Source organism: Prinia subflava, chromosome 8, assembly GCF_021018805.1.
Source record: "Prinia subflava isolate CZ2003 ecotype Zambia chromosome 8, Cam_Psub_1.2, whole genome shotgun sequence".
Taxonomy (NCBI): Eukaryota; Metazoa; Chordata; class Aves; order Passeriformes; family Cisticolidae; genus Prinia; species Prinia subflava.
The window spans coordinates 15,665,118-15,679,450 of record NC_086254.1 but is presented as its reverse complement, the minus strand read 5'-3'; the positions used below and the strand labels follow the sequence as shown (position 1 = coordinate 15,679,450).

Here is a 14,333-nt window from a genome sequence, read left to right as displayed (position 1 = left end):
GGGTGAGGAACCCGCGGGGGGTTCGGTACCGGGGGTGATGGAGGAGAGCAGGGAGACCCCCGAGCCCGGCCGGGGGTGATGGAGGAGCCCGGGGAGACCCCCGAGCCCGCCCGGGGGTGATGGAGGAGCCCGGGGAGACCCCCGAGCCCGGCCGGGGGTGATGGAGGAGAGCAGGGAGACCCCCGAGCCCGCCCGGGGGTGATGGAGGAGCCCGGGGAGACCCCCGAGCCCGCCCGGGGGTGATGGAGGAGCCCGGGGAGACCCCCGAGCCCGCCCGGGGGTGATGGAGGAGCCCGGGGAGACCCCCGAGCCCGGCCGGGGGTGATGGAGGAGAGCAGGGAGACCCCCGAGCCCGCCCGGGGGTGATGGAGGAGCGCGGGGAGACCCCCGAGCCCGCCCGGGGGTGATGGAGGAGAGCAGGGAGACCCCCGAGCCCGCCCGGGGGTGATGGAGGAGCCCGGGGAGACCCCCGAGCCCGCCCGGGGGTGATGGAGGAGCCCGGGGGGACCCCCGAGCCCGCCGGGGAGCGCTCGGAGCGGGTGCGGGGGCTGCAAGGTGCCCGCAGCATCCTTGGCACGGAGCGGGGCTGCGGATTTGGGGTCTCGGGTGCCAATTGAAGGGATTCGAGTGTGAATTTGGGGTCTCGGGTGCTAATTTGGGGGATTCAGGTGCCAATTTGGGGTCTCAGATGCCAATTGAATGGATTCGAGTGTGAATTTGGGGTCTCGGGTGCTAATTTGGGGGATTCAGGTGCCAATTTGGGGTCTCAGATGCCAATTGAATGGATTCGAGTGCGGATTTGGGGTCTCGGGTGCCAGTCTAGGGGGTCTCAGGTGCCAATTTGGGGTCTCGGGTGCCAGTTTAGGGGATTCGAGTGGGAATTTGGGGTCTCAGGTTCCACTTTGGGGTTCCAGGTGCCAATTTGGGGGATTCAAGTGCGAAATTGGAGGGTTCAGGTGCCAATCTGGGGTCTCAGATGCCAATTAAAGTGCAAATTTGGGGGGTTCAGGTGTGTATTTGGGGTCTCAGATGCCATTTTGGGGTCCCAAGTGCCACTCTGGGGGTCTTGGGTGCCAGTTTAGGGGATCTGAGTGCGAATTTTGGGGTCTCAGGTGCCACTTTAGGGGATTCAAGTGCAAATTTTTGGGTTCAGGCGCCACTTCGGGGCAGGTTCGCCTTGAAGATGGGTCTGGAATAATAAAATTCACTTTAAAGATGGGTCTGGAGTAATAAAATTCACCTTTAAGTTTGGTCTGGAATAATAAAATTCACCTTAAAGATGGGTCTGGAGTCATAAAATTCACTTTTAAGATGATCTGCAAGAACAAAATTCACCTTGAAGATGGGCCTGGAAAAACAAAACGCACCCGTAAAAATCAAACTCCTTCCCAAGGGGTCACCCCTGGTGGGACCTCACTGAGCTCCATCATCATCATCATCATCATCATCATCCTCACCATCATCATCATCACAGGCACCCCTGGAGCCGCCAGGGAGAGGAAAAACCCAAATAAACCAAATTTCCCATGAATTTTGAGCCCCTCGGGTGGTCTGGAACCCCGGATTTCTCTGGGGCACCCCAAACCCAGCCCCGACCCCTTGGCTCCGGTGTCCCCCCCGTGTCCCCCCCGTGTCCCCAACGTGTCCCTGCCGTGTCCCCGGGGAGGTTTCCAGGGAATTTCTGTTCCCAGGCTGTCCCCGGCGCACACTGGAGCCTTTCAGGGTGGCACAAAGGGGACATTGATCCCGGCCAGGGCTGGGGACAAAGGGACCTTTCAGGGCCACCGCGGCCGGGGGCCACCGCAGCCCCCCGGGACAGCGCAGGGGGAGAATTCCGGGGAGAATCCCAAAATTCGGGCTTGGAATTCTGAGGGGAAGAGGTGATAATTCCTGAAAATGTAAAGTTGGACATGGCAGGGATTGGGGGAGGTTCCCATGGGGTTTCTGCCACAAGAATTCCTAAAAAATTCAGGAATTCCTAAAAAATCCAGCCTGGACACAGCGAGGACTGGGGTAAATCCCATGGGGTTTCTGCCACAAGAATTCCTAAAAAAATCCTGGAATTCCTAAAAAATCCAGATTGGATCCAGCAGGGATTGGGGGAAATCCCATGGGGATTTCTCCCTCAAGAATTCCTAAAAAATCCAGGTTGGGTTTAGGGGAAATTCCATGGGGATTTCTCCTTCAAGAATTCCTAAAAATCCAGGAATTTCTAAAAAATCTAGATTAGACCTGGTAGGGACTGGGGGAAATTCCATGGAGGTTTCTCCCTCAAGAATTCCTAAAAAATCCAGGAATTTCTAAAAAATCCAGATTAGACCTGGTAGGGATTGGGGGAAGTTCCACGGGGATTTCTGCTACAGTAATTCCTAAAAAATTCAGGAATTCCTAAGAAATCCAGATTAGACCTGTCAGAGACTGGGGAAAATTCCATGGAGGTTTCTCCCTCAAGAATTCCTAAAAAATCCAGGAATTCCTAAAAAATCTAGGCTGGACACAGCGAGGACTGGGGTAAATCCCATGGGGTTTCTGCCACAAGAATTCCTAAAAAAATCCTGGAATTCCTAAAAAATCCAGATTGGATCCAGCAGGGATTGGGGGAAATCCCATGGGGATTTCTCCCTCAAGAATTCCTAAAAAATCCAGGTTGGGTTTAGGGGAAATTCCATGGGGATTTCTCCTTCAAGAATTCCTAAAAAATCCAGGAATTCCTAAAAAATCCAGATTAGACCTGTCAGAGATTGGGGAAAATTCCATGGAGGTTTCTCCCTCAAGAATTCCTAAAAAATCCAGGTTGGGTTTAGGGGAAATTCCATGGGGATTTCTCCCTCAAGAATTCCTAAAAAATCCAGGAATTTCTAAAAAATCCAGATTAGACCTGGTAGGGATTGGGGGAAGTTCCATGAGGATTTCTGCTACAGTAATTCCTAAAAAATTCAGGAATTCCTAAGAAATCCAGATTAGACCTGTCAGAGATTGGGGGAAATTCCATGGAGGTTTCTCCCTCAAGAATTCCTAAAAAATCCGGGAATTCCTAAAAAATCTAGGCTGGACACAGCGAGGATTGAGGAAAATCCCATGGGGATTTCTGCCACAAGAATTCCTAAAAATTTAGGTTATGATTAAGGGAAATTCCATGGGGGTTTCTCCTTCAAGAATTCCTAAAAAAATCCAGGAATTCCTAAAAAAAATCCAGATTAGACCTGGTAGGGATTGGGGGAAGTTCCATGGGGATTTCCACCACAAGAATTCCTAAAAATTCAGGTTATGATTAAGGGAAATTCCATGGGGATTTCTGCCACAAGAATTCCTAAAAAAATCCAGGAATTCCTAAAAATTCCAGGCTGGGATTGGAAGAAATTCCATGGGGGTTTCTCCCTCAAGAATTCCTAAAAAAATCCGGATTAGACCCAGCAGGGACTGGTGGCAAGGACACTGCAGGAGGAACATCGGGCTCAGCCTATTACAGAAAGATTATTTCTATTTTTCATTTTTAGTTTTTAATTTTTATTATTTTATTATTTTTATTATTTTGGGGTTTTCCCTCTGGCCAGCACCAAGCCCAGGGATGTTTTTTTATCCCAAAAGGATAAAAAAGGGCTGGGGGATGCAGAATTTGGGATTGATCCATGGAAATGTTGGAATTTCCCCTTCCCCCGGAATTCCAGGAATGAATTCCCTCGATCAGGAAAGGTTCAGGTGGGGCTGGAATCTCAATGTTTAACCCCAAATTTGGGTGTTCCCACAGGGGTGGGGGGCAGAGAGGATTTTCCATCTTCCAGGGGGATTTTCTGGATTCCAGAGGGGATTTTTTGTGTTCCAGGAAGGATTTTCTGTGTTCCAGGAAGGATTTTCTGGGTTCCAGAGTGGATTTTTTTGAGTTCCAGAGGGAATTTTCTGTGTTCCAGAGCGGATTTTTTGTGTTCCAGAAAAAAATTTCCCTGTTCCAGAGGGGATTTCTGGGTTCCAGAGAGAATTTTTTGTGTTCGAGGGGGTTTTCCATGTTCCAGAGAGAATTTTTTGTGTTCCAGAGGGAATTTTTTGGGTTCCAGAGGGGATTTTCTGGATTCCAGAGGAGATTTAACCAGTTCCAGAGGGGATTTAACCAGTTCCAGAGGTGATTTTCCCTGTCCCAGGAGGGTTTTTTGTGTTCCAGAGGGGATTTTTGTGTTCCAGAGGGATTTTTTGGGTTCCAGAGGGATTTTCCCAGCTCCAGAGGGGATTTTCCCTGTTCCAGAGGGATTTTCCCAGCTCCAGAGGGGATTTTCCCTGTTCCAGAGGGATTTTTTGGGTTCCAGAGGGATTTTTTGGGTTCCAGAGGGATTTTTTGTGTCCCAGAGGGGATTTTTTGGATCCCAGAGGGGATTTTTTGGGTTCCAGAGGGATTTTCCCTGTCCCAGGAGGGTTTTTTGTGTTCCAGAGGGGATTTTCCCTGTTCCAGAGGGGATTTTTTGTGTCCCAGAGGGATTTTTTGGGTTCCAGAGGGGATTTTTGTGTCCCAGAGGGATTTTTTGGGTTCCAGAGGGGATTTTTGTGTCCCAGGAGAGATTTTTTGTGTTCCAGAGGGGATTTTCCCTGTTCCAGAGGGGATTTTCCCTGTTCCAGAGGGGATTTTCCCTGTTCCAGAGGGATTTTTTGGGTTCCAGAGGGATTTTTTGTGTCCCAGAGGGATTTTTTGGATCCCAGAGGGATTTTCCCAGCTCCAGAGGGGTTTTTCCCTGTTCCAGAGGGATTTTCCCTGTCCCAGGAGGGATTTTTTAGGTTCCAGAGGGGATTTTTGTGTCCCAGGAGAGACTTTTTTGTGTCCCACAGGCGATTTTCCCAGCTCCAGAGGGGATTTTCCCAGCTCCAGAGGGGATTTTCTCTGTTCCAGAGGGATTTTTTGGGTTCCAGAGGGGATTTTCCCTGTTCCAGAGGGGATTTTTTGTGTCCCAGAGGGGATTTTTTGTGTCCCAGAGGGATTTTTTTGGGTTCCAGAGGGGAGTTTTTGTGTCCCAGAGGGATTTTTTGGATCCCAGAGGGGATTTTTCCCAGCTCCAGAGGGATTTTCCCAGCTGGATCCCAGCCTCAGGCACTGGGTGCGTACTGCAGGGCCAGGCGGTCAAAGTCGTTCTCCTGCAACCACAGCCAAAGATAAATACATTAATCACTCATGAATAATTAACGAATTATTACCAATCAATCCCATTTATTACCTCTCCTTGGCTCAACCACAGCCAGCTCCCCCAAAACTGAAAGAATTCCAGCAGCAAATCCCATTTATCCACTTATTTTATTGTCATTTGCTGCTTTTCCCTTCCCCTTTTTCCCAGTTTTTGGGATTTTTTCCTGTTTTGAGCACTCATTTCCAATTAAAAATATCTATATCTCAGAGCTTTTCTTCCAGGCTTGGAATTCCCAAAAAAAAATGGGAAGAACCAAATGAGATGGAGCTTCCCCCTGGGGATTTTTTTGTGAAGAACCCTCCCCAGGCTCCATCAGAACCTGGTAAAATCCGATTTATTTGATTTATTTCTGGTTTTATTTGGGTTTTCCTGCCTTCTTTACCTTGGCCTGGTACTCCTTGATGAAGGGGTGGTCCTTGTGAGCGTCCTTCAGCTGTGACAGGTAACGATTGGTGACCTTGGGGGACAAAAAAATTCAACTTTGAGGCGTCAGAGGGGAACAAATCCCACCCAAATGTGGTTTTTTTACACCCAAAATCCCGATTTTTCTCACTGTCCAAATTAAAATTGGCAGGATCCATTGACACGCTTGGAATAAAAAATAAAATATTTCAAAATCAACGTTCAGTGGGGGTTTTAAGTTAAAAAATCAAATTAGGGAGAGCTGGAATTTGAACTCCAAATGGATTTTCCTGCCCAGGGTTTTTTTCCTCAATAAAGTGGAGTTATGGAATTATGGATGGAAATTTAAGGATCAGCTCATCCCATGGGAAAGGGAAATTCCCAATATTCCCAACGTTTCCCTGCAGCTGTGAGCTCCCCGTTCCCAAAATGATCCCGTTTATCCCCAGATCCTGCTGGGGACAGATGGGATCCCGGGAAAAGCTGGAATTCCAGGAAAAGTCAGAATTCCTGGAGAAGCTGGAATTCCAGGAAAAGCTGGAATCCCAGGAAAAGCTGGAATCCCAGGAAAAGCTGGGATCCCAGGAGAAGCTGGAATTCCAGAAAAAGCTGGGATCCCAGGAGAAGCTGGAATTCCAGAAAAAGCTGGGATCCCAGGAGAAGCTGGGATTCCAGGGACACTCAGGATTTTAGGGACACCCAGGACTCCAGGAAAAGGCAGAATTCCAGGGACACCCAGAACTCCAGGGACACCCAGGACTCCAGGGACATCCAGGATTTTAGGGACACCCAGGACTCCAGGGACACACCCAGGGCTCCAGGGACACCCAGGGCTCCAGGGACACTCAGAATTCCAGGACAAGCCGGAATTCCAGGGACACCCAGGATTCCAGGGACACCCAGGACACCAGGACAAGCCGGAATTCCAGGGACACCCAGGATTCCAGGGACACCCAGGACTCCAGGGACACCCAGGACAAGCTGGAATTCCAGGGACACCCAGGGCTCCAGGGTGTCCAGGGCTCCAGGGACACCCAGGATAACTCCAGGGACACCCAGGGCTCCAGGGACACCCCAGGGCTCCAGGGACACTCAGAATTCCAGGATAATCCAGAATTCCAGCTGAAGCCCTGCCAGGCTCACCTCAGGGGCCTTGCCCAGGTGCTGGGACAGCACCACCAGGTTCAGCAGGGTCTCAGGGTGGCTGCTGTCCTGCAAAAGAAACGCCGGGATCAGCCCGGGAAAGGGCGGGAACGGACTGGGGGCGTTCCCAGACGGGGAGGGGGCTCTGGGGGGTTCACAGCAGCAGCACTGCAGCAGCACTGCAGCGGGATTGCAGCGGGATTGCAGTGGAACTGCAGCGGGACTGCAGCGGGATTGCAGCGGGACTGCAGCGGGATTGCAGTGGGGATTGCAGCGGGATTGCAGTGGGGATTGCAGCGGGACTGCAGCGGGATTGCAGCGGGACTGCAGCGGGATTGCAGCGGGACTGCAGCGGGATTGCAGTGGGACTGCAGCGGGACTGCAGCGGGATTGCAGTGGGACTGCAGCGGGACTGCAGCGGGATTGCAGTGGGACTGCAGCGGGACTGCAGCGGGATTGCAGCGGGGATTGCAGCGGGGATTGCAGCGGGATTGCAGTGGGACTGCAGCGGGACTGCAGCGGGATTGCAGCGGGGATTGCAGCGGGGATTGCAGCGGGATTGCAGCGGGACTGCAGCGGGATTGCAGTGGGACTGCAGCGGGACTGCAGCGGGATTGCAGCGGGGATTGCAGCGGGGATTGCAGCGGGATTGCAGCGGGGATTGCAGCGGGATTGCAGCGGGACTGCAGTGGGACTGCAGCGGGATTGCAGTGGGACTGCAGTGGGACTGCAGCGGGATTGCAGTGGGACTGCAGCGGGATTGCAGTGGGACTGCAGCGGGATTGCAGTGGGACTGCAGCGGGATTGCAGTGGGACTGCAGCGGGGATTGCAGCGGGATTGCAGCGGGACTGCAGCGGAATCACAGCAGGACTGCAGTGGGTATTGCAGTGGGATTGCAGCAGGACTGCAGTGGGATTAGAGCAGGATTGCAGCGGGAATTGCAGCAGGACTGCAGCAGGAATTGCAGCAGGGTTGCAGTGGGAATTGCAGGAGGATTGCAATGGGAATTGCTGCGGGAATTGCAGCAGCACTGCAGCAAGACTTGCAGCACCATTGCAGTGGGAATCACAGTGGGACTGCAGCAGGATTGAAGTGGGAATTGCAGCAGGACTGCAGTGAGAATCACAGGAATTGCAGGGGGGTTGTAGCATGACTGCAGCAGGAATCACAGCAGGACTGCAGTGGAATTGCAGCAGGAATTGCAGGGGGATTGCAGTGGGAATGACAGTGGGAATTGCAGCGGGAATCACAGCAGCATTGCAGTGGGACTGCAGCGGCAATCACAGCAGGCTCTGCAGCGGGGTTGCAGCAGGGTTGCAGTGGGGCTGCAGCAGCAATCACAGCGGGCTCTGCAGCAGCAACCACAGCGGGCTCTGCAGCCGTACCTTGTCCAGGGCCTCCTGCAGCAGCCCCTCGGCCTCGTCCCAGCGGCCCTGGCCCATGGCGCAGGCCGCCTGCCCGTTGAGCAGCAGCAGCGAGGGGCTGCAGCGCTCCGCCAGCTCCTGGAACGTGTAGAAGGCGTCCTGCAGCTTCTCCCCGCCCTGCAACGGGGCACGGGTCATTCCCTGGGCTGGGATTCCTGATTTCCACCCTCGGGGACATTCCCTGAGCTGGGAATCCTCATTTCCATCCTTGGGGTATTTCCCTGAGCTGGGAATTCCCCAGAAATTCCTCATTTCCGTCCACACGTTATTCCCTGAGCTGGGAACTCCTCATTTCTATCCTCAGGTCATTCCCTGAGCTGGAATTCCAGCCCGTGGTCATCCCCTGAGCTGGGAGCTCCTCATTTCCATCCTCAGGGTCTTTCCCTGAGCTGGGAATTCCCCAGAAATTCCTCATTTCCATCCTCAGGTCATTCCCTGACCTTGAATTCCATCCACAGGATATTCCCTGAGCTGGAATTCCAGCCCAGGGTCATGCCCTGAGCTGGGAGCTCATGAATCCCACCCACAGCTCATCCCCTGGGCTGGAATTCCTGATTTCCATCCTCAGGTCATTCCCTGAGCTGGAATTCCTGATTTCCATCCTCAGGTCATTCCCTGAGCTGGAATTCCTGATTTCCATCCACACATTATTCCCTGAGCTGGAATTCCTGATTTCCATCCACACATTATTCCCTGAGCTGGAATTCCATCCTCAGGTCATTCCCCGAGCTGGGAATTCCCCATTTCCATCCTCAGGCCATTCCCCAAGCTGGGAATTCCCGATTTTCCACCCCCAGGACCAGCAGAGCAGCTCCCCATCCCGGTCTGGGGCATTTTTGGGGATGTTTTGGGGATGTTTTGGGGATGTTTTGGGGATGTTTTTTGGGGATGTTTTGGGGATGTTTGGGGATGTTTTGGGGATGTTTTTTGGGGATGTTTTGGGGATGTTTTGGGGATGTTTTGGGGATGTTTTGGGGATGTTTTGGGGATGTTTTGGGAGTCTCTGGGCACCCACCATGGCCATGTTCACCCAGGCCGTGGCCAGCTGCGTCAGCGTCGCGTCCTCGTCCTGCTCCTGCATCTTCTTCAGCTCCTTCCTGCAGGGACAGAGAGAACCACAGGAAAAGGGATTTCAGCACAAAAACAAAACCTGGGGGGTTTATCCCTTGAGTTTTCTGTGGTTTATTACACCTGGAGAGGCCTGGTTTGATTCCAGGAAAAGGGAAAGAAAAGGGAAAAGGGAAAAGGGAAAAGGGAAAAGGGAAAAGGGAAAAGGGAAAAGGGAAAAGGGAAAAGGGAAAAGGGAAAAGGGAAAAGGGAAAAGGGAAAAGGGAAAAGGGAAAAGGGAAAAAAGGAAAATAAAAAGGGAAAGGAAAAAGGGGGAGAAGGGGGAGAAGGGGGAGAAGGGGGAAAAGGGGGAAAAGGGGGAAAAGGGGGAAAAGGGGGAAAAGGGGGAAAAGGGGGAAAAGGGGGAAAAGGGGGAAAAGGGGGAAAAGGGGGAAAAGGGGGAAAAGGGGGAAAAGGGGGAAAAGGGGGAAAAGGGGGAAAAGGGGGAAAAGGGGGAAAAGGGGGAAAAGGGGGAAAAGGGGGAAAAGGGGGAAAAGGGGGAAAAGGGGGAAAAGGGGGAAAAAGGGGAAAAAGGGGAAAAAGGGGAAAGAAAAGGCCCCAGTCCCACCTGGCCAGGTCAAGCCTGTCGAGCTTCAGCAGGATCTGGATCATCATGGCCAAGCTGCAGGGACAGGAGCAGAGACTGATCCAGGATTCCCCAGAGAATTCCCAGAGAATTCCCAGAGAATTCCCACCCCTGGGAGCGCCCAGGGAAAGGCTGGACAGGGCTTGGACCAACCTGGGACTGTCCTGAAGGTCCCTCCTGACCCCAAACCCCACCTGGGACAGTCCTGAAGGTCCCTCCCACCCCAAACCCCACCTGGGACGGTCCTGAAGGTCCCTCCTGACCCCAAACCCCCCCGGGATGGTCCTGAAGGTCCCTCCTGAGCCCAGCTCCGATTCCTGGAGCTGCTCCCGGCTCAGATCCCACAGGGATCAGTTCCCAAACCCTTCCCTTCCCCACGGGACTCCCCAGCTCCCCTGTGAGGAGCCCCTGGGTGCCCCCGGCCCTGAGGGTGCCCCGGGGGTCCCTCACCACTCGAGGGTGTCCCCCTGGTGCAGGGCCCGCAGCGCGGCGTCGGGGTTCTGGTGGTGGACGTAGATGGACGCCGCCATCAGCAGGAAGGTGGAGTTGGCCACGTCCACGCTCTTGGACATCTTCTTGTCCAGCTCGGCCACGATGGAGTCCCTGCGGGGGAAAGGGGTTGGATTGGGGAGAAAAGGGGGGAAAATGGGGAGAAAAGAGGGGGAAAATGGGGGGAAAATGGGGGGGAAAATGGGGGAGAATGGGGGGGGAAATGGGGGAGAAAAGGGGGGAAAATGGGGGAGAATGGGGGGGAAAATGGGGAGAAAGGAGGAGAAAACGGGGGAGGAAAGGGGGGAAAAAGGGGAGGGGGAAAAAGGGGAGGGGGAAAAAGGGGAGAGGGAAAAAGGGGAGGGGGAAAAAGGGGAGGGGAAAAAAGGGGAGGGGGAAAAAGGGGAGGGGGGAAAAAGGGGAGGGGGAAAAAGAGGAGGGGGAAAAAGGGGAAGGGGAAAAAAGGGGAGGGGAAAAAAGGGGAAGGGGAAAAAGGGGGAGGGGGAAAAAGGGGAGGGAGAAAAGGGGGAGGGGAAAAAGGGGGAGGGGGAAAAGGGGGAGGGGGAAAAGGGGGAGGGGGAGAAAAGGGGGAGAGGAAGAAAAGGGGGAGGGGGAAAAGGGGGGGAGGAAAAAAGGAGGGAAAAAAGGAGGGAAAAAAGGAGGGAAAAAAGGAGGGAAAAAAAGGAGGGAAAAAAAGGAGGGAAAAAAAGGAGGGAAAAAAGGGAGGGGAAAAAGGAGGGGAAAAAGGAGGGAAAAAAGGAGGGAAAAAAGGAGGGAAAAAAGGAGGGAAAAAAAGGAGGGAAAAAAAGGAGGGAAAAAAGGGAGGGGAAAAAGGAGGGGAAAAAGGAGGGAAAAAAGGAGGGAAAAAAGGAGGGAAAAAAGGAGGGAAAAAAGGAGGGAAAAAAGGAGGGAAAAAGGAGGGAAAAAAGGAGGGAAATGGGGAAGAGAATGGGGGAAGCTGTGTGTGCCCCATGCCTGGAAGGGTCCAAGGCCAGGCTGGAGCACCCTGGGACAGCAGAAGGTGTTCCTGGATAATCTTCAAACCCCCTGCACCCCAAAACATCCCGGAATTTTAGGAATTCCACCTTTCCCAGAGTCAGAGCAGCCCCCCAGCCCCCCTGGGTTATCCCCGTGGGATTTTCCCTGTGGGATTTTCCCCCTGTGGGATTTTCCCCCTGTGGGGTTTTCCCTGGGGGTTTTGGTTTTCCCTGTGGGGTTTTCCTCCTGGATTTTCCCCGGGCTCACCTCTGGCTCTCCTGGGCCAGGAACTCAGCGAACATCCTGACCGCCTGCAGCTCGGGGCTGGAGCTGCCCCTGATCTCATCCAGCACCACTCCAAACTTCCTCTGGAAGGGCAGGAAAACAGGAAAAACACAGAAATCAGGAAAAACAGGAAAACACAGAAATCAGGAAAACAGGGAAAACATAGAAATCAGGAAAAACAGGGAAAACACAGAAATCAGGAAATAAGGGAAAACACAGAAATCAGGAAAACAGGAAAAACACAGAAATCAGGAAATCAGGGAAAAGGGAAATCAGGAAATCAGGGAAAAGGGAAATCAGGAATACAGGAAAAACACAGAAATCAGGAATACAGGAAAAACACAGAAATCAGGAATACAGGGAAAAGGGAAATCAGGAAAAACAGGAAAAACACAGAAATCAGGAAATCAGGGAAAAGGGAAATCAAGAAATCAGGGGAAAGGGAAATCAGGAGAAAACACAGAAATCAGGGAATCAGGGAAAAGGGAAATCAGGCAATCAGGGAAAAGGGAAATCAGGAGAAAACACAGAAATCAGGGAATCAGGGAAAAGGGAAATCAGGCAATCAGGGAAAAGGGAAATCAGGAGAAAACACAGAAATCAGGGAATCAGGGAAAAGGGAAATCAGGCAATCAGGGAAAAGGGAAATCAGGAAATCAGGGAAAAGGGAAATCAGGGAAAAGGGAAATCAGGCAATCAGGGAAATCAGGCAATCAGGGAAAAGGGAAATCAGGAGAAAACACAGAAATCAGGAAATCAGGGAAAAGGGAAATCAGGGAAAAGGGAAATCAGGGAAAAGGGAAATCAGGGAAAAGGGAAATCAGGGAAAAGGGAAATCAGGCAATCAGGGAAAAGGGAAATCAGGGAAAAGGGAAATCAGGGAAAAGGGAAATCAGGCAATCAGGGAGGCTGGAGCATGACCAGAACCCTCAGGGAGCTGCAGGGACAGACCCAGGGCAGGGGCAGCTGGGCTGGGGAAGGAATTCCCGGCTGGGAGGGATTTGGGAATGGAAGGGAGCTAAAAAAGGATTAAAAAAGAATAAAAAGAATAAATGAAATCAGGTAAAATCAAGTAAAATCAAGCAAAATCAAGTAAAATTAAGAAAGATATAATAAGATAAAATAAAGTTAAATAAAATACAGTTAGAAAATAAAGTAAAAAGGCATGGAGAGGGAAATAAAGGCCTGGAACAGTGGAATAAAGGCCTGGAATAGGGGAATAAAGCCTGGAATAGGGGAATAAAGCCTGGAATAGGGGAATAAAGCCTGGAATAGGGGAATAAACCCTGGAATAGGGGAATAAACCCTGGAATAGGGGAATAAACCCTGGAATAGTGGAATAAACCCTGGAATAGGGGAATAAACCCTGGAATAGGGGAATAAACCCTGGAATAGGGGAATAAACCCTGGAATAGGGGAATAAAGCCTGGAATAGTGGAATAAAGCCTGGAATAGGGGAATAAAGCCTGGAATAGGGGAATAAACCCTGGAATAGGGGAATAAAGCCCCAGAATAGTGGAATAAAGCCCGGAATAGTGGAACAAAGCCTGGAATAGTGGAATAAAGCCTGGAACGGGCTCTCCCCGGCCTCACCTGCGCGATGTAGGCTCGGAACAGGAACACGTCCCGCTCCACCTCCTTCTCGGGGCTGCCGGGCTGCGGGGAGGGCACAGGGAAACCGGTGAGGGCTGCGGGCACCGGGCACGGCGGGCACCGGGCACGGCGGGCACCGGGCACGGCGGGCACCGGGCACGGAGCGCGGGGGGAACCGGGCACGGAGCGAGGGGGGAACCGGGCACGGAGAGGAGGGAACCGGGCACGGAGCGCGGGGGGAACCGGGCACGGAGAGGAGGGCACCGGGCACGGCGGGCACCGGGCACGGCGGGCACCGGGCACGGAGAGGAGGGAACCGGGCACGGAGCGCCGGGAACCGGGCACGGAGCGCGGGGGGAACCGGGCACGGAGCGCGGGGGGAACCGGGCACGGAGCGCCGGGAACCGGGCACGGAGCGCGGGGGGAACCGGGCACGGAGCGCGGGGGGAACCGGGCACGGAGCGCGGGGGGAACCGGGCACGGAGAGGAGGGAACCGGGCACGGAGCGCGGGGGGAACCGGGCACGGAGCGCGGGGGGAACCGGGCACGGAGCGGGGGGAACCGGGCACGGAGCGAGGGGAACCGGGCACGGAGCGCGGGGGGAACCGGGCACGGAGCGCCGGGGGAACCGGGCACGGAGCGCGGGGGGAACCGGGCACGGAGAGGAGAGAACCGGGCACGGAGCGCGGGGGGAACCGGGCACGGAGCGCGGGGGGAACCGGGCACGGAGCGCGGGGGGAACCGGGCACGGAGCGGCCCCACACGGACCCGAACCGGCCCCGCACGGACCCGAACCGGCCCCGCACAGACCCGAACCGGCCCCACACGAACCGGCCCCACACGGATCCAAACCCTCCCCACACGGACCCTCCCGGCACCCCCAACTCCCGCCCGGACCGCGCCGCTAACAGAGCCCCAACAGAGCCGCCCCGCGTCCCGGGCAGCGCCGCCCGCCGTGCCCGACCTTGGCGCGCTGCGCCTCGTTGATGGCGGCCTGGTAGGCGCCGATGTAGAAGTTGTTGCGGAGGTCGAAGAGCTCGTCCGCCTCCGCCGCCGGCGCCGCGCCCGCCCCGGCCGCCATCGCCCTCAGACACGTCCCCGGAAGCGCCCGCGCCGCGGGGGCTGCCGGGAGCCGCCGTCTCCATGGTAACCGCCAATAG

General features: G+C 54.1%; 1 protein-coding gene across 1 annotated transcript; it reads right to left on the bottom strand.

Moving 5' to 3' along the window:
• Positions 1-3,867: 3,867 nt before the first annotated feature.
• COPE (COPI coat complex subunit epsilon) lies at positions 3,868-14,297 on the bottom strand. The gene is made up of 10 exons (XM_063403540.1): positions 14,138-14,297; positions 13,174-13,236; positions 11,563-11,663; positions 10,279-10,431; positions 9,811-9,864; positions 9,151-9,232; positions 8,097-8,252; positions 6,711-6,779; positions 5,548-5,622; positions 3,868-5,115 (listed from the first exon to the last, which is right to left on the bottom strand). Exons 1-10 carry the CDS (start codon positions 14,252-14,254, stop codon positions 5,068-5,070), a joined length of 918 nt encoding a protein of 305 aa, XP_063259610.1. The 5' UTR covers positions 14,255-14,297; the 3' UTR covers positions 3,868-5,067.
• Between the last annotated feature and the right edge of the window lie 36 nt (positions 14,298-14,333).